Source organism: Podarcis bocagei (assembly GCF_964188305.1).
Source record: "Podarcis bocagei genome assembly, chromosome: 4".
NCBI lineage: Eukaryota > Metazoa > Chordata > Lepidosauria > Squamata > Lacertidae > Podarcis > Podarcis bocagei.
In genome coordinates this window covers 5,756,177-5,776,229 of record NC_138128.1, presented here as the reverse complement: position 1 = coordinate 5,776,229, position 20,053 = coordinate 5,756,177, and the positions used below count along the sequence as shown (strand labels likewise).

General features: G+C 45.2%; 1 protein-coding gene across 1 annotated transcript; it reads left to right on the top strand.

Annotated features, from left to right (window-relative positions):
- The first annotated feature begins 1,361 nt into the window (after positions 1–1,361).
- On the top strand, positions 1,362–18,807 carry LOC308584991 (cytochrome P450 2J5-like). The gene is made up of 9 exons (XM_081190414.1): positions 1,362–1,680; positions 4,921–5,083; positions 7,257–7,406; positions 8,773–8,933; positions 10,535–10,711; positions 14,521–14,662; positions 16,910–17,097; positions 18,162–18,303; positions 18,493–18,807. Exons 1-9 carry the CDS (start codon positions 1,510–1,512, stop codon positions 18,672–18,674), a joined length of 1,476 nt encoding a protein of 491 aa, XP_081046540.1. The 5' UTR covers positions 1,362–1,509; the 3' UTR covers positions 18,675–18,807.
- Positions 18,808–20,053: the final 1,246 nt, after the last annotated feature.

Sequence of the window (20,053 nt, the reverse complement as noted above, 5' to 3'; positions counted from 1 at the left end):
ATACCAGGAGACAAATAGATTAAGAAATAATGACGATAAGAATTTAAAAGAGGACTGGACATTATATAGAAACAATAGTTGGGGAATAGTATAACAAGAAAGTAAGTGTAACCGACTGGGGGTGGGAATACTCAGCAGCAGATGTGACAAAGTGGGACAGTGTAAGATACTGAAAATAATTTAGTAAAATAAGAAAATGCAGTCAAAAAGACAACAGATAGGAAACTAGATAAAAAGTGGAAGGGGAGTTAAAATTAAGGCTTATAAGAGTTATAATATGTTACTATTATTATTTACAGATATGTGTCATATACTTATGTTAGTCTCTCCCCCCCCCCGTTTCTTATTACCATGTGTTTGACTGTAACATACCGTACTATGCATTGATGATATGATAAAACAGAATACAGGGCCATTGAGGACAATTGGCAGTGCAAGAGAACTGCTCTGGCCCTTTGCCCTGAGGTGTGGACACAGACTGGGGGTTTGGAAGGAAACCAGTCTAGCCGGGTGCGAGGTGACAGGAAAAGAGACTTGAGGAAGGGTTGCTGGGAAGAAGAAGGGAGGGAGGGAGGGAGGGAGGGAGGGAGGGAAGACTGGGATCCATCTTGGGCAGGTTGGCCGCTTGCTGGCTGGGAGAAATGCCTTTGACTCCCGGGCTGCACTGCTTTGGGGTACAAGCCCCTCTTGAAATGACCATACTGTAAGATCTGGACCCCCTCCATGCAGACAGAAGGTATAAATAGGCGAATAAACCATATTTCTTAAAGCTATGGCATGCTCCGCCATGTCTGAATTCTCCAAAGGAACACAGACTGGAACCCATTGGAACCCTGCCACAGCTTGGCAGAGAGAGGGGGTGGCACCCAACTTTTGTAACATTGTTTTGAGTGCAGGAACAAATGAACACTTTCTGCTTGTAGGTGGTACCTAAATTGCTTAGCAGTAGTGCAAGACTAGGATTATGTCATCTAGATGTCATCTAGAACTACCCTGTCCTCTTCATCTTGCTACAGCTCCTGTTGTCTCACTCCTTATTGCATAGTTTCCAAATGCCTTGGTCTCCTTCCGATGTCACACTCCAGCTTCCGATGTCACACTCCACCAGGTGGTCCAACAACCCCTGGAGGGCCACGGGTTCTGCATGCCTGCTCCGAATGATTTGATACAGCTAGTTCTAGCTGGATGCTATTGCAGCACGGCCTTAATGCAATCATTGCAAGACCAGGGAGAGGCTCTTTGTCATGAAGGAACAGCATGACCTGTTCCACATCATCTCCTCACCCTGTTATTGAATCATTATATTGATTACAATTTCAACATGACTATTATTACCTCCTTATCATCTAATTGCCACCATGCAGTAACAAATGAGGAAGCTGAGGCAGCCTTCACAAAAACTGTCAGGCAGCCTTGAAGATGAAGGCAGCTCACTAAGGAAGCAGATGTTTCCAGACCATTCAAAGGCACAAGCTGATCCTAAAACCGAGGGATAAAGCAACCAGGGCAATGGTGGGAGTGAGCGGGCTCATTGCCATTGCCATTGTAACTCTCCTGATCGTGCAGTTCCTAAAACTGCAATGGCTGAGTCGGCAGTACCCACCTGGGCCAACTCCGTTTCCCATCATTGGAGGTCTGTGGCGCTTGGACTTGAGTCTCAACCAGGAAACATACACCAAGGTATTTATTTTTGCTGGCGTGATTTGCCATATTGTTGAAATGAAACTGATTTAAGATTGCAGCAGCAGAATGGAAGGGGGTCAGAATACTTTGGTGACTTGTAACAAATAAAGATGGGCTAGAACAGCGCACGGGAGTCAACCGAGCGGGCGGCAGGGGTCCCTGAGCAGGCAGCAGGTGTCCATGGGCCAGTTAAACAACCCCTAGTGTATCACCTTCGTTGTATAAATTGTGGTTTCTTCTGCTTGTAAACCAACTTGTGTAAAGCAATATAGAAAGGCAGTATGCAAATTAAAAGTGAAATGAAAAAAATGAAATGAAATGCACAAGAAAGTATGTATTTAGAAGTCTCAAGCAAATAATTGTCGATGCGTCTTGTATCGGGAAGTTTTTAATGACTGATGTTTTATTATGTTTATATACTGTGTTGGAAGCTGCCCAGAGTGGCTGAGGCAACCCAGTAAGGTGGGCAGGGTATAAATAATAAAATGAAGAAGAAGAAGAAGAAGAAGAAGAAGAAGAAGAAGAAGAAGAAGAAGAAGAAGAAGAAACAACAATTTGGGCAGGACACACCATTTCCCATACATTGCTTACATAATACACTTGTTGCTGTGGCTGATACTTCTTGTACTCGATTATAAGTAATACCCAGGCCCAGATGAGACAGTTTACCTATAATTGTTTTCTTTAGTGACAGTAAGAATCATGAGACCTATATATAGTGGGAGGGGTGTTTCTGTCTCTGAAACATGAAGTACACTCTGAGCATGTTCTTTTCTTTCATGTTTGATGCTCTTAAATCAAGTAAGGGACGGTGGCAGTTTTATGGTTATATTTGTGGGGGTGGACAATATGACCTTTGAAGATGCTTCCAATTCCACAAGTCCATGATTCTATGGATGAGTTCACTGCATCCCGCTGTGCCACTCAAGCCCGTGTCTGCCAACTTGAAAGGCAGAACTTGAAAGTCGGCATCCAGCCATCCTGTAGACTCAGGTCTGCTGTCGATCAGCTCTTAGCATCGACTCCACGACACTCTGCCACTGATCACCACCGGCATGTCCTCACCAACTCCTTTGCTAGGAATCTGGGAGACTTCCGACCCTTGCGTCCACGACTTGGCTAGCACCTGGCAAACAAGCAACGCTCCGCAACCTGGACTCCGCAACTTGGACACCATAACCTGTGCATTGTAACCTGTTGATGGATCTCAACCAAAACTCTCTGCTACCTGCTGCTTAGTCCCTGTAGTCCAGGATGACATCTCAGGAACATAACTTGCTGAACAGTAACAATTTGTATTTGCTTTGTACAAGTTTTGTACAAGTTTTTTGTACAAGCTTTGTACAAGTTTTGCTTTGTACAAGTTACTATATACACAGACTCGATTCAAACTCTACACACCAACCTCTGAACTTCAACATCAAACTGCCGTGTCATACTGTTTATAAGGGAAAACTTTTAGCCAGACTTTCTCACGTACTCTTGCTTAACTTGGCTTCTTGCCAACTCACTAATTGTCCACTTCGAAGCTGCAGTTTCTCACAAATCTCAACACTACCCCCCCCCCTCAGCCAAGGTTGAAGGGACTTTATTTAAAATTGCCTTTGGATTGAAACAGGAGTGTGAGGGAGCAATACAGAGCAAGAAGAATGAACGGCTGCTGAATGGATCTGGCAAGAGGCCGAGTTTGAGAAAAGATTTTGCTTTTAACCGTGTGCCAAGGAAGAATTCCATTATTATTATTTTCTATTGGTTTTCCAAATGATTACAAATCAGTCTACATTAATTTAATACAATTTCTTATATTAAAAAATCAGGTTTCCTGCTCCTGTTGCAAATTTATGTCCATTTCTTCCTCATGTAGCCACTTCATTCTTCTTAAATCTCCTCTTTATCCTTCTCTTGATGTTAGTCCATTCTCACAGCTGGCCTTCTTGTTTCCTTACAGCTGCACCTCTGTAGTCCTTCATAAATGTTGTTCTCAGACCTAGTGTGCTGGGAGAGTTAATTGCCATCCTTCTTTGTTCGCTTCGCTTCTATGTTTACAAAATCACACTTCATTCCTTTGATCTCATACCTTCCACCGTCCACCAACTTGCATATAGGCTGCTGCTGTAAATAACTCCCAGACAACACGCCCAATCTCTGCCATTAAAATTCCACTCTGGGGTTTTTCCTCGGCGCGCAGTTAAAAAACCAAAAACTTTTCACAAATGCAGCCTCTGGCTAGATTTTATTGGCAGCTGTTCATCTTCTTACTCTGAGTTGCTCCCTTACACTCCTGATCCAGCCCAATGATAATTTAAATAAAGTCCTTGGTCAAGGGGCGTAGGCATAATAAAACATTATTAAATTCTTTGTTGAGCATAAATCAAACGCCTCTCCTGTCTTTTGCTCATGCCAGACAGATTAACATAGCTACAACTACACATGACTCATTCATTTTGCAGCGGAGGTCAAGAAAGAAAAAGACCAGTTGGAGACCATTTAAAAGCACAAAGTGTCTTGTCCTCCCCCTTCCTTCCTGGCTGTTTTAAGGGTTTTCAAGCTTCTTAGAAATCATTCAAATACCTTCAAAGATCTGAACACAGCCCTTTCAGCAGCTGATTGATTGCAACCCGTTATCATATGGCGTCTCAGGAGTGCCTCTTGATTAATGCCAATATTCCAAATTAGTGAGGAACAGATCACAAATCATGCCGTAGATGGAAGTTCATCCATGTCAGGGACACACTTCCCCGTTCTTGCCCATTCTGCTTAAGCTTGTATCTGCCAACTTGACTCCCAGAACCAGAAGAGGCATCAAAATGGCGGAGGAGAGGTTGGCTTCACACAGGCACAATTTCAGAGTGCTTGAAGAAAGCACTGGAGAAGAGGGGACAGACGACTGCGAGGAGCCGAGGACTTTCAGTCTCAGCAATTGATTTTCATGGAGTTAAGATCACAGAGAATGAGCTGCTCTGCCCATTAGGCCTGACACTCGGCCAAGTCTGCGGAAATTGTGTTTTTGCTAATACTGTAAAGAGCAAACTCTGAACTGTATGATTTACTGCCTGTTTGCATTTTGACAGTATGTGGAACGGGAAGGAGGTGCCAACTTGTTGTTCATTTCAGGCAGCAAAGCATATTGGGAGGAAGTTGCTTTTGCTAGAGTTGCCTACAAAGTGGTTAAAAAAAATATATATTAAATAAATAATTGCAAGAAAAGTTATTTTATTTTATTTGTCTAAATTGCAGATATCAAAGGATTATGGGAGGATCTTCACCATGTGGGTGGGACACAAACCCATGATTCTCCTGAATGGGTTCGATGCTGTGAAAGAGGCTCTGGTCACGCATTCTGAACAGATGACGGGCCGGCCCATGACCCCTTTTGTGATTGATACAATGAAGGGAAAAGGTAAGTCAACCTCCTTACTGTTTAAGAGTGTTCAGATTTCTGGGCTCTACCTTGATCAAATGCAATAAAATGCACTCAAATGGCGGGGGGGGGGGCATACAGGAAAAAACCAATGTCCATCAAAAATGTTAATTGAATTCCCAATACATGTAGGTTCCGCTGTCGATCCGCTCACCATGTGAAAATTCACTTATCTGAACGTACAAAATTATGACCTCCACAGATTCAGATATCCAAACAGCCGGAGTTTGCCCACTTCCTTACTTCATTGCTTGTGTTTCGTTAGATGGTAACAGCCAATTTCAGGCAGAAACCATGCAGGGATGGAGGGAGTCCAGACAAATCAATTTCCCCTTTGTCTCTCTTTTGCGCGTTGGTTGCAGCAATTCCTAGGAACAAACCATGAAGGGGGGTAATCAATCAAATCCTCATTTAGAAATGTTCCCATAGGAATCAATAGAAATTGTGGACTCATTATGCGAACACTTGCCTAACAAATGATTTCCAGGGAACGCATTGTGTTTGGTAAGCCGGACCTGCGTAACTAGTGGTACCGTTCTTAACCTGAAACCGTTCTTAACCTGAGGTACCACTTTAGCTAATGAGGCCTCCCGCTGCCACTACGCTGCCAGGGTGCGATTTCTGTTCTCATCCTGAAGCAAAGTTCTTAACCCGAGGTACTATTTCTGGGTTAGAGGAGTCTGTAACCTGAAGCGTCTGCAACCTGAGGTGTCTGTAACCCGAGGTACCACTGCATATTGAAATGGACAAATCAGAAATGGACAAATCAGTCTATTTCCAGGCCCTCTTGTTTTTGCATATGATGTGGGGATATAGGATGCTATTTCCTACAAAGTAAAAATATGAGTCCACCTAGCTCTGAATCTGCTACTCCAGAGGACCCCGCTGTGACACCTGCAGGCATTGGGGTGCCCACGAGTGCCTCCTGTGGCACCCACAAATGTTCTCAGTAACTGACCCCTTCAAAAATCCACAGTGCATGAGTGGCTCCTGGCAGATATTCGAGTAGCCATGGCAGAATGTGGATGAGCTTCTACATACAAGCGCACACACCATCAAAATTCATACCCAGTGGATCCAAATGGCATCCATCCATACTTCCTCAATAGGAATGAGCTGCACACACCAGAGGCATTTCTACTTGGAATTTTAGGCAGTGATATCCCCAAAAATATGAGAGAAATCTTTTTATATGCAACAGCCACTGCCCGGTTATTAATTGCATCAAACTGGAAAGGGGAAACAGTACCAACAGTGAGGGAATGGCAGAACAAGTTATTAGACTATGTAGAATTGGCTCAATTGACAGATAGATTAAGGGGAAATGCAAAACAATCATTCACGCAAAAATGGGATATGTTCAAGAAATACCTACAAAAATATAACGACATAACATCTATGGCAGTGTTTGAATAACCCTTGTGTAAATTAAATACTACTAAGCACGGAAAAACTGTATGATATGTTATAAGAAAGTACTAGAAACTATAGTAAGAGTAAGGTAAGAAGTATAAGTACATTCAATGTCGTAAAGGTAACTTACATCGGGAAATGACGTCTGTTTTCATATAATTTAGTTTATTGGAATTTAGTTTATTGGATTTTTTTACTTTGGTTTATTTTTGTTTAGTTAGAAATTATAAGAAAAGAGCATGTACAAATACAAGTTTAAATCCATATTTAATGGCATAATTAATTAAGGCTGTACATGTACCAAAATTGTGTATGGATGTAAAGTAAATAATAATAATAATAATAATAATAATAATAATAATAATAATAGGAATAAGCTGCACATATGCCTTTCCCTTCCCTTCACATTTTGCCCTGCCAGCTATGCATAATGAACACACAACTAGAGTTGGGTCAAGGATTGTCTGTAGCTCAATTGCACAGCACTTGGATTGCCCATTGAAAATCCTAGGTTCCATCTCTGGCTTATCCAGGCTGTTGTTGTTGTTGTTTATATCCTGCCTTTTCCTGGACCAGGGCTCAAGGCAGCTCACACAATTTAAAGCAATCCAGATAAAATACCAACAGCTAAAAACATACAAACTTTTTTCCCGTAAGGCATACCATATACAGTTCTTTGACGCATTTCTCCCCACCCCACTCCAATGCTTCTAGAATGTATTGCTGATCTGCTTTACAGGAGTTCTGTTTGCAACTGGCCACATCTGGAAGCAGCAGAGGCGCTTTAGCCTGACAACCCTGCGGAATTTAGGCATGGGGAAGAAGGGCGTGGAGTACCGCATTCAACAGGAGTCGAACTATCTCCTCGAACTATTTAGAAACGAGGGAGGTCAGAAACACCACCATTATTATATAGACTGAATGCTCTGCAGTTTCAAGCTTGTGAATTGATCAGCACTTCTGGTCGGGGCTAGCAATGAAGAAATGCAAGGTTTAACTGCCCAGTGCATTTATAGGATCAGTTTCTTCTAGTGTGACTATTTAAGCTTCTAGGCCTCATGGGTGTAAGACTGAAAAGCATAGGCATGCCTAGGATGTGTGTGTTGAAGCTCTGGAATTTATGCAGCTCATAAATGCTTTAGTTGAGATTCCTGCATCTGCAGTGACCTTCAGGGCCCCTTCCAGTTCTACAGTTCTATGATCCATGAAACCACATGGAGACTGCTATTTCCCTCTCCCCTCCAGAATCACCCACAATGCAGGAGGACACTCTGTAGCTGCCACCAGAGGCTCCCTGGCTCCTTTGGAACCAACAACTAAAAAACAGAGCACAGCCTCTTTAAATGCAATAGCTTCCTTCCAAGAGGGCAGAGCTAGAGGCAATTGCTTGGCTGCAGGACACTTTAGGGCCCCACTTGACTGCCAGCTGTTGCTGAAGCAACATTATTGCCTGCTCCTTGCATAGAGCCTTTGGCGCTGACTCCATGGGGAGCCGACTGGAGGAGGAGTTCTGAACTCCTGCCCTGTTGATGATTCTTGACAGGGCTTCAGGGTTGAGACTGATTTTGTGCAGTGTTTCACTGATGTGTTTATTTGCTCTTGTGCCCTGGAAAAACACCACACAAAAAGAACCTTGGTGCAATCATACCTAACTTGCCCCGAGGGATTTAGTCTGGCTATTGTGCAGGATCGTCTGCAAAGAGAAGGCCAGTGGCGTAGCGTGGGGGGTGCAGGGGGGCCCGGCCGCACCGGCCGCAACATCTGGGGGTTAGGGGGCGCAAATCCACGGGTTAGGGGGTGCAAATTACTTGCCTTGCCCCGGGTGCTGACAACCCACGCTACGCCACTGGAGAAGGCCACTTTTGGGTTCAATCTCACTCTTCTAGCATGTGGCAAGGAACAGTCTATGGGGAGGAGGAGATGCTTCTACATGCAGAAAGTGACTCCATCTCCCATCGTCCTGAGCAAGTATGGACCAAGGCCAGGAATGATGGGAGTTGTAGTACAATAACATGTGGCAGGCCAAATGTTTCCCAGCCCTGAGTCAGGCAAAATCATACATTGAAAGAATGAAATGAAAGACAAGCACAAAAGCAATAATGAATGCAGCCACTTTTCGTGGCAGACCCAGCCCTCCCTCTCCTACTAGATTTGCTCCTGGCCTCTCAGGTGAAAATGTTTGGCTTCATATTAGGCAGGTCTAAATGTTGGTCTGAATGTTAAATGATGACAGTTTATCACACCTGCCCTTTCAGGGAAGCCCATGAACCCTGCTCTCGCCATCTTCCCTGCGGTCTCCAACGTGATCTCGTCCGTGGTGTTCGGGCATCGCTTCTCCTACGATGACGAGGTCTTCCAAGATATGGTCAAGGCTGTCGATTTCATGTTCCACTTTTTGCCCAGCCCGTTTCGAATTGTGCGTGTTCCGAAAGATTTCGAAAAACAAAATTAAGTGAATGTTCTGTGTCGGAAGGGTAGCTGGGTTATTGCATCCGTCTGTCTTGAGAGGCAACGGAGTATGCCTCTCGGGGTTAAGTCAAACCGTTGCGTTAGAGGCACTGAAGTGACTTCTCTGGGATGCTAGCCTAAGCAGTGTGTCTGGAGGCCCTGGGCTGCCCAGGGGACAAGACTCCACTCTTGTCCTCACTGATGTGTTCCAAAGGAAAGCAGAGCAAGGTGTTTGGCACCATCTTGGCTGCAGGAATTGCCAGAAGGAGGCGAACAAGGCGCCATCCAACTGTCTTAGGGACGCCACTCTGGATTTGTGTAGGGTTTACTCCTTAGTTTCTTCTTCTCCCAGAAGTATCCTGCAAGGTTTTGAACTAGGGCCTCAAAGACCAGGATTCAACCACAAAATTCATCGGGCAACATTTAGCTAGTCACACTCTCTTAGCCTAACCCAGGCATAGGCAAACTTGGCCCTCCAGATGTTTTTGGCCTACAACTCCCATGAACCCTAGCTATCAGGACCAGTAGTCAGGGATGATGGGAACTGTAATCCCGAAACATCTGGAGGGCCGAATTTGCCTATGCCTGGCCTAACCTAACTCACATGGTTGTTGTGAGGATGAAAAGGGAAAGGGGTGAACCTAAGAAGAGTCCTGCTCGATCAGGCCAAAGGTCCCTCTATTCCAGCATCCCTTTTTGTGTGCATGAGCCTTCTCCCCTGCTGTGGCTTCCAGCACCTGCCATTTCAGAAGCATCACAGCCTCCAACAGTGAAGACAGAACTGACTAGCAGCCATGGGTAGTTTTATGTGATGCTACGTCGTCTTGGCATCCCTCATTAAAATGTTGGTGCTTCAAAGACAATGTCAGGCCCATAATCTCTCTCTCTTTTTTTGTAACTGTTTTTATTTTTTCACTTTCTGATACACAAAAAGCAATAATAACAACCATAAAGAGGAAGAGAGACGATAAAGGAGAAGAAAGTGAGGATCTGAGGAGAGACAGGGAGCAGTAGTATTCCAAAAGCAGCAATGTAGTTTCAGACAATTATCCCTCATAAGCATATTACCCAAGGACCCAGAATTAATATATTTATTTATTTATTTATCCGTTAGCTTTAATAGCCTGAAGGAATAACCGACCCTTCCATATACAAGATCCTTTTTGTGAGCCATAATTACACACTCACGAAAGCAGCCTTTGCTTACTTCCCCCCCACATGCCCCCCAACTGTCCCAGAAAAAATGGCACATCCCGTTTTCTCATGTGAGGGCAGGGCAGCCATTTTGGGTGTCACAATCTCACGCAATTTTGCTCCGATCTCAGTGTGGTGCCCAAAAAAGGCATGCTTTGGCGCACCGTGCAAGCATAGCTCTGAGGGAAGTGCATTTTTTGGGCTCTGTGATCTCACGTAGGTCCAGTGACTTGCGCAGGAGTACGGGCGGGAAGACGTGCCTTCTAGTTTTGGGACTCAAAATATCAGAGGGTATGTCCGCGTGCCCTTCAAAGAGCTACGAATAACGCGGCGAGGGCAGATAACCAATCGTCTTCTCTTTCTCTCCATCTCCAGGCATATGATCTTTTCCCTGGGCTGATGCGCCATGTGCCGGGACCTCACCAGAAGGCATTCGAATGCTTGGCGAAAGGGCATGCAATTATAAGGGACGAGATCAGAAGCCACGAGAAGACCAGGGACCCAATTGACCCGCAGGATTTAATTGACTACTATCTGAATCAGATTGAAAAGGTAAGGGGCTGCCTTCTGTGAAGCTGGAGCTCATCTGGTGGAAATGCTGGTAAATCGTAGAATTGAAGAGTTGGAAGGGACCCTGAGGATCACCTGGTCCACTCCCTGCAATGTAAGAAATGCAGCTAAACCATCTATGAACGATGGCTATCCAACCTTTGCTTAAAAGCCTCCAAGGAAGGAGGGTCCACAACCTCCTAAAGGAGACGTTTTCACTGTCAAACAGCTCATTTAACACTAAAAAAGAGTTAAGCAGTGGTTCTGATAACCATAGCCATATGACGTTCTTTTTTAATGTTAATAATGTGTTATTAAAATGTGACACCAGAGGGTTCTGCAGAGCAACTAGCTATCATAAACTTAGGCAGACCTCGTGGAAAGGAAGCAAAACGAAACCAAACAGGACTGTCTCAATGTTTTCTAGTATCGTTCTAGCAATGTTTTTAAAGGTGAGTGTAGATCCAGCCTTACTGACAGGAAGTTCTTCCTGATGCTTAGACGGAATCGCCTTTCTTGTAACTTGAAGCCATTGTTCCGAGTCCTACACTCTGAAGCAGGAAAAAACAAGCCTGTGACAGCCCCTAAAACATTTGAAGATGGCTATCATATCTCTTCTCAATCTCCTCTTTTCCATACTCAGTTCCTTCAACTGCTCTTCATAAGGCTTGGCTCCTAGATCCTTTTCCAGATGCACTGGCTCCCAATGGAGTACAGGGTCAGATTTAAGGTGCTGGTTTTGACCTTTAAAGCCCTTCATGGCCTAGGACCCTCGTACCTACGGGACCGCCTCTCCTGGTATGCCCCACAGAGGACCTTAAGGTCCATACACCCTAGAGGTCCCAGGCCCTAAGGAAGTCAGATTAGCCTCAACCAGAGCCAGGGCCTTTTCAGCACTGGCTCCGGCCTGGTGGAACGCTCTGTCTCATGAGACCAGGGCCCAGCGGGATCTGATTTCTTTCTGCAGGGCCTGTAAGACGGAGTTGTTCCATCTGGCCTTTGGCTTGGAACCAGCCTCATCCCCTCCGCCTCTTTCCTTTTCCTTTCTCCTCCTGTGATGGAACTCCTATTTGGGGACTTCCCTGGCTTTTTTCTGGCCCATGTAGGACCAGTCTGGAAAGTTAGCCTTGTTGAAGACTTGACGTTTTCATCCCCCCCCCCCCAAGTTTTTGGTTTGAGTTTCCATTGAAATGAGGCTGTATTTTAATGTTTTTGGTTTTTTTTAGCATTTAAAATCTTCATTTTATTCCAACGTCTAAAAACACATATACATTATCAGTAAAACAAAGCGAAAAAGAAAAAATGAAAAAGAAAGTTATACATAATCCGTAATCAAACTCCAAACTATTTAAATGCCAAGTCATTATACAAGTTTGTTACATTACTTAACTTCCCACCACCACGACGTGACCTATATCTAAACCATATATTCAGCAGTGCTTTTTGCTAATCGTCATGTTTTTACCTCACGGTTTTTATATTATACCTACTGTGATTTTGATGTTCCCTAGTATCGTCTCCATGTATGAAAAAAATTTATTCCAGTCATTAATAAATTTGGTATTTTTCTGATGCCTGATCTTCTGTGTCATCATTGCTAGATCGATATATTCAATTAGCTTGGTTTGCCAGTCCTTAATTGTTGGAATATTGGGTTTTTTCCAGTTCTGCGCTAGCAGTATCCTAGCGGATGCTGTTGCATACTGAAATAGGGTTTGGTCATCTTTCTTGATCTCATTCCCCACCATTCCCAAAAGGAATGCCTCGGGTTTTTTTGGGAAGGTGTATTTTAGAAATTTTTTTAATTCATCATAAACAGAGCCCCAGAACTTCTTCACTTCATCGCAGGACCACCACATATGGAGAAAATCTCCCTCTTTCTTTTTACATTTCCAACATGTCTTGTCTCCGGTTTTATACATTTTAGCTAATTTTGTTGGGGTGATGTACCAACGGTACATCATCTTTTCCATATTTTCTCGGAGTCCAACACACGCTGAGAATTTCATATCCTTATTCCATAACTTTTTCCATTTTTCGTATTCTATGGGGTGTCCTAAGTCTATAGCCCACTTGATCATAACCTCTTTAACTTCTTCGTCCATAGTATCCCAATCTAGTAGTTGGTTATACATTTTGGTTAGGAGTTCGGACTTTCCTTCTATTATTTCTAACTGGAACTTGGACTTGTTCTTACTCATTCCGGCTTTTTTATGTTCTTTCCATAAGGAATTAATTTGGTGGAATTGTATCCACCCCGTTAGTTTATCTTTTAATTCTTCGTACGATCTAATTTCCCATCCTTTCTCAGATCTTTTCAAAAGGTCAGCATATGTCCACCTTGTACCTTCCATATTTAATCTCTTGATTGTTAGAATATCGATGGGTGACAGCCACCATGGGGTGTCTTTTTCAATCAGATTCTTACATCTATTCCACACCTCCAACAACGCCCCTCTTATAATGTGATTAGAAAAACCTCTGTGCACTCTCCCTTTATCGTGCCACAGGTATGCAAGCCACCCAAACCTAGCATCGAAGCCTTCCAAGTCTAGTAGGTCAGTGTTATCCAAAACTATCCATTCCTTAACCCAACAAAGGCACGAGGCCTCATAGTATAATTGTAGGTTCGGGACCGCAAACCCGCCTCTGTCTCTTCTATCAGTGAGCAGCTTATATTTGATTCTGGCCCTTTTACCCTGCCAGATGAATCTAGATAGGGTCCTCTGCCAGTCCTTAAACATTGTTGTACCCCTGATTACTGGAATGTTTTGAAATAAGAATATCAATCTTGGGAGGATATTCATTTTGATGGCAGCCATTCTCCCCTCCCATGAGAGGTATAGTCTACTCCAACTGTCTAGGTCTTTTTTACATTCTCTCCAGGTTCTATTGTAATTATCCTCTACCAAATTTATATTTTTCGTGGTAACCCAAATACCTAGGTACTTGACCTTTTTTGATATCTTTATCCCCGATTCTGACTCAATTTTATTTTTTAATTGTTCGTCTAAGTTCTTTACCAACATTTTTGTTTTCGTTTTGTTTAGTTTAAACCCAGATAGCCTTCCAAATTCTTCCATTAAGTCCATAACTATATTTATCCTTTCTTGAGGTTCTTCTATTGATATTACTAGATCGTCGGCATAGGCCTTTACTTTATATTCCTTTTTACCTATCTTAATCCCTCTTATTTCCGATGTTTCTCTGATCTTATTCAATATAACTTCCAGAACCATGATAAATAACAGGGGTGACAGTGGACATCCCTGCCTTGTACCTTTTGTAATCATAAATGAGTTTGTCAGATTACTATTAATGATAAGTTTCGCTCTTTGATTTGAATTTTAATGTTTTGATGTTGTATTTTAATCTTGTTTTTAAGTTATATTTCAATCAATTTGTTTTTATATCAGGTGTTAGCCGCCCTGAGCCCGGTCTTGGCTGGGGAGGGCAGGGTATAAATAATTTTTATCATCATCATCATCTTAGTTGCCCTCCTCTGCACACTTTCCAGGCCATCTCACATAGTCATGGCTTTTCTCAAAGAATTCTGGGGGCTGCATTTTGTTAAGGGTCCTGAGAGTTGTCTCTGGCCCCACCTACCATGGTCCTTCAGAAGGTGGCCTAGACGGGAAGTCGGTCCACCAGCTGAAATGTTCCCCCACTCCTGCTCTGCTCTCTGCCCACCTGCCATTTGTTTCACACTGTATTGTGGCATAGTTCAGAACGCTACCCTATCCAGGGGCCACACAAAGAACGGAACACCACTAAACCCTTTAACCTTTCTCTCACCTTTTGGGCACCAACAGAGCAAAGATGACCCCAACAGCACATTTGATGAGGAAAACATGATCCACGTCATCACCGACTTCTTTGCAGCGGGGACCGAGACGACCTCCGTCACGCTTCTCTGGGCTATCCTCTACATGCTAGCCTTTCAAGACATCCAAGGTGAGGCCTCCGTAACAAGTCCAGATACGTTTTGTAGGTAGAAAGCATCGTGTGGGAAGATCGGCACGAGCACATTCACAAGCAGGCTGAACAGGTGGGGGCAGGACTTTGCAGCCTGTTTCACTGAAGCAAAGAGTTGGTTTTGAAAGCTGGTTGCTATGCACCTAATTCGCCAGCGCATATACCACCTCCACCTTTTCGCTTAACGTTTTACACACACACAAACACACACACGCATAATTTTAATAAAATTTTCTAATTGCCTTTCAAAATATTCATTTAAACAACCTTAAATCAGTGACTTCCCTACTTCTCTTTCCGTGGTTCGTTTTGCTTACCAGGCATCCCTGCATATTTTACAACATGAACTAAACCATTGTTATATCCATCGAAACTTATTGACACTGTTGAATTTATCTTAATGCTACCAGTGTTTTTAAATGAACACAATTTCCACCCATATATTCAGTAAACATCTTCCAGTCTTCTTCAAATGTATATTCTTCTTGTTCACTTATTCTATATGTTAAATCTGCAAGTTGCGCGTATTCCATCAGTTTAAGTTGCCATTCTTCTTTGATTGGGACCTCGCTCGTTTTCCATTTTGGGACTAACAAGACACGGGCCATAGTAGTAGCATGTATAAATAGTCTTTTTGATACTTGGGAATTTCCCTCCGAACTATCAACATTAGTTTATCCTTAACATACTAACCCAATTGGTCAGTGTGGGTGAACTGCAAGCCTGGGGCTGGATGTGGCTCTGCAGGTAATGCTACCTGGCCTTCAGAACTCTCCCCTGGTCACAGCCGTCACATCTTCCATTTCATAGCACAAATACTGTATTTTTCTGTCTATAAGATGATATATTTTCCTTAGTAATAATAGGCAAAAATTGTGGGTCGTCTAATACACGGATAGCAGAGGGGGGACAGGCGATTGGTGGCAACAGCCAGCAGGAGATTGGCAGTGGCGACTGAGCTTGTGATTGGTTGCTTTGGCAAGACCTGCTGACGATTGGCTGCTGCCGCTGCAATTGGGCTGGTTATTTATGGCCGCAGCATGCGTGCCTGCAATTGGCCGTGGTTGCGTCGAGTGTGCAGGTGGGCTTTTGGCAACGAGCGTGCAGATGATTGGTGGCTGCAGCTATGGGTGCGATTCTCATTGGCGGGCAGGCTGTAGAATCTCTCCCCCCCCCCAATAGTTTTGTTGCAGTCCAAAAAAAATAGGGGTCGTCTTATACATGGGGGCGTATTATGCACGGAAAAATACAGTCTTTTTGCCTGGCTGAGATGTGCTCCTGAACTCTGATTGCTGGCATAGCCTGACTGGGGCTGTGGCGGGGGCGACCCCAGACATGTGATTCTGAGGGTGTGAGAGGACACAACCAGGTGCCCCCACTGCAGGCACCCTGTGGGGAGGCAAGCTGCCCCAGGGCCGGATCTTTGGGGCTGGGACAGGCCCCACACTGCACCTGCCCAAGTTGCCTGCCCACCAGCCAGCCCTTTCCCCCTCTGCACAGACATTTCATTTGACGCGACGCTGCCACTGACCTCTGACGCCGCTCCCAGGTGCCCTGCAAGGAGGCAAGCCGCACAGCGACAGCATCTCCTCTCCTAGAGAGAGAGGAGAGCGTGGCTCTGCATTGGACATCCAGGCTCCCCCCCCACCTCACCGGAACTAAGCAGGACCTCGTTGCACCACCTGCCTGCCCAGCACCCACACAGGGGGAAGCCCCAACTGGCTGATGTAGAGCCATGCTCTCCTGTCTCTCTAGGAAGAGGCTCTGTCCAAAGGCCCAGCCCCGGTGCAGCTTGCACCCTCTCAGAATCCAGTGGCATTGATTGGCACTGGAGGGCTCTGTTCACCCTCCACACCCCATCCCCGACGTGCGCATGTGTGCCTGCTCTGGGCATCAGAAACTCACCCTACGCCACCGACTGATCATGCTTCTTCCTTGCCTGGATGGAAGGCGGAGAGGTGTCAGGGGATGTGTGCAGAAACTAGCCTGCTGCACAAAAGTGAAATTTTCCATCGTTGCTCCATGCACTTTTGCTTCTGCCTCCACACACACACCCCCGGCTAGGATATGGCCCCCCAAAAGTTTCACGGAAGGCAGTGTGATCTTTGGGGTTTCCTAGTCCTGACATGGATCAAATATAAATTTATCCTAAGGACTGCCAAGGGTTCCTCTGCTAATCTGATATGACATGGTGATTTGCATGCATACGTGTGTATATTTCACCAGAAAAAGTCCGGGAGGAGCTACATGCAGTTCTGGATCCTTCCAAAGAGGTCTGTTATGAGGATCGGAAGAGGTTGCCGTACACCAATGCCGTCATTCATGAGGTCCAGCGCCTCTGCAATGTCCTGCTGGTTGGGTCCTTCAGAGAATGCACAACAGACATAACCCTGCAAGGCTATCGTCTTAAAAAGGTATACCGATTCTCCTCCTTCTGTTATACCTTAAATTCCCATGGAACGCGGGGAACCACCTTATATTAAGTCAGACCATCTGGAGGGCCACAGGTTCCCAACTCTGCTTCAGAGTGGCCTTAGCACTAAGTAAAGTAAAGGTACCCCTGCCCGTACGGGCCAGTCGTGACCGACTCTAGGGTTGCGCGCTCATCTCGCTCAAGAGGCCGGGAGCCGGCGCCGTCCGAAGACACTTCCGGGTCACGTGGCCAGCGTGACGAAGCTGCAACTGGTGAGCCAGCACCAGTGCCGCACACAGAAACGCCGTTTACCTTCCCGCTATAAAGCGGTACCTATTTATCTACTTGCACTTAAGGGTGCTTTCGAACTGCTAGGTGGGCAGGAGCTGGGACCGAACGACGGGAGCTCACCCCGCTGCGGGGATTCGAACCGCCGACCTTACGATCAGCAAGTCCTAGGCACTGAGGTTTTACCCACAGCGCCACCCGCGTCCCTAGCACTAAGTATACCCATTGAAATTTACGGACCTAACTTGGTCGTGTTCATTAATTTCAGCAGGCAAATGAGCAAAACCTCAGTAAAATACCACCCAACGTATTTGAGTTATGCAAATATCATACAGAAGTACAGTGGTACCTTGGTTGTTGAATGGCTTGGCTCCCAAACAAATCGACCCCCAAATGCTGCAAACCCGGAAGTGAGTGTTACGGTTTGCGAACGTTTTTTGGAAGCTGAACATCCGACGCGGCTTCCGATTGAGTGCAGGAAGCTCCTGAAGCCAAGCGGAAGCAGCGCCTTGGTTTTTGAGTGGTTTTGGGAGTCAAACGGACCCCAGAATGGATTAAGTTCAACAAGTAAGGTACCACTGTACTTAAGATTCCATTCCCACTCTGATTTCTTATCATCTGTCCAGCAGGAGGAAATACGCAGCCCTTTCTCTTGACACCCACAGCAGCAAGAGAGGGGAGGAAATCACCCAAAGCAGATCTGTCCAGGAGCTTACTTTGATCTGTCCACATTAGAACTGAGGAGTTGATTATAATCATTACTTAATGGTTTTGCAGGGCACCGTCATCATCCCCGATGTAGCTTCTGTCTTGTATGACCCTGACCACTGGGAGACGCCTCATCAGTTCAACCCAAATCACTTCCTGGACAAAGATGGAAAATTCTTCTGCAAGGAAGCCTTCATGCCCTTTGCAGTAGGTAAGTGTGCCCTCTCTCCCACCCCAGCCCAGAAAAATGCCCGCAGATGCCCCACAATGTATGTTACATTGTGTGTGTCACATACAATGGCTGTGTGAGCCTTATGGAATAGTGACACCTTTTCCTGGTCAGCAAGGAATAAGCAAGACTGACTAACTAACCTGGATCTCAATGTTCCTCCCCATGCAGGGCATCGCATTTGTGTGGGGGAGCGCTTGGCGCGAACCGAACTCTTCATTGTCTTCACCAAACTTCTGCGGGTTTTTAAATTACAGCTTCCAGAAGGAGTGAAGAGCGTCAGCATCAAGCCTATAACCGGAGGATTGGCCATGGTGCCACAACCCTATAAGCTCTGTGCTGTTCCTTACTAGGTTCCTGAGGGGAGGGGGGCTATTTGTGCACACAGAGAGGAGATGGGTGGGCTGCAGAGATGGGCTTCCTGACAGCTGAATTGCCCCTTTCATATCTACATGTTTTAAACTGGTTTTAGAATATTTAAATGTTGCTACTGATGGTTATGTTTCTGCTGCCCAGAACTCCTCTGGGAGAAGGAAAACCACTTCTGCCCTTCTGAGGAGGTGGGGTTGCGGGCGTCACAGCCCAGCCCCCATGCGATTGGGGGGATTCCCAGCCGTGTCACCCCCTGGCCAGCCAATCGGCTGGCTCTGGGGGCGTGGCCTGCCCTATTTAAGGCAGGACATGGCCGGGGATCTCCCTCTTTGCCACACCTCAGCTGTTCTGTTTTCCCACCCTCCCGCCCTATAGGTTTTGCCTTTGACCTTGCTATGGACCTTGGTTGGTCTCCGTTGTGGGGCCTGGTAGGAATTTTTCCACTTGGCAAATTGGCATCAGCCACTTGGTTTTCACCTAGCTCATAGCAAATTGTCACAACTTTTTGGGTATTGGTGGTTAGGCATTGGTATAATTCTGTAGTTGGAAGAGGAGAGGTAACGCCATCACCTGCCCCACATATTGAAGGGTAGTTCGATAAAGGATTCCAGGGGGCGTGGCCCTGCCCGAAGCCTAGGGAGGTGAGGACCTAAGGCACGCCCCCTATCAGTCACCCTGGGGGAGCTCCTATTTGATGTGCATCAGCAGGACTCCCTCTAAGACAGTAAGACAGAACTATTCCACCTGGCTTTCAATTTGAACCTGGCCTGATCTTTTGTTCCCCTTCCTTCCCTCCCCCTCCCTTTTTTGTGAAGATTGCCTGCTCTGGGATCCCACAGCAAGTTCTCCCCTGGTCTCCTCACTGGCCCAAGTGGGACTAATTTAGCCAGCTAGCCCTGGTGATCATCTAATATTTATTGGATGAATTCCCCCCAAATTGATTTTTTATTTTATTGTTATTTACGCTTTATACCCTATTTAATGCTGTTTTCTTGGTAGCATCAATTAAGTGTTTTAAATTTGTTGTTAGTTGCCCTGAGCCCGGTTTCCTGAACTGGGAAGGGAGGGGTATAAATAAAAATTTATTATTATTATTTATTATGATGGTGGTTAACCCTTCCTGGACTTCAAGCAGACGGACTGAAGTCGGATATAGTCGGTTAGGACCAATGTCTAAGCCAATACCGCTCATCACCTGTAACCAATAAAGTTGTGGCCTTTTTTAGCCCATTAACCTTAATAATTGTGTCATGTGTCATGATTTCCACTGGGGCGAGGAGCAGGAACTCGCCACACAATGTATTATAAATTGAATAAAGAAACAAATATTCCTAATTTCATCCAGGTGTATATTCTTTTA

What these genes read in the sequence shown, in the direction of transcription:
- LOC308584991 (XM_081190414.1), top strand. Translation starts at nt 1,510, where the DNA reads ATGGTGGGAGTGAGCGGGCTCATTGCCATTGCCATTGTAACTCTCCTG. An exon ending in TGATACAATGAAGGGAAAAG is followed by an intron (nt 5,084 to 7,256) that starts GTAAGTCAACCT and finishes TCTGCTTTACAG; the next exon opens with GAGTTCTGTTTGCAACTGGC. An exon ending in CTTCATGCCCTTTGCAGTAG is followed by an intron (nt 18,304 to 18,492) that starts GTAAGTGTGCCC and finishes CTCCCCATGCAG; the next exon opens with GGCATCGCATTTGTGTGGGG.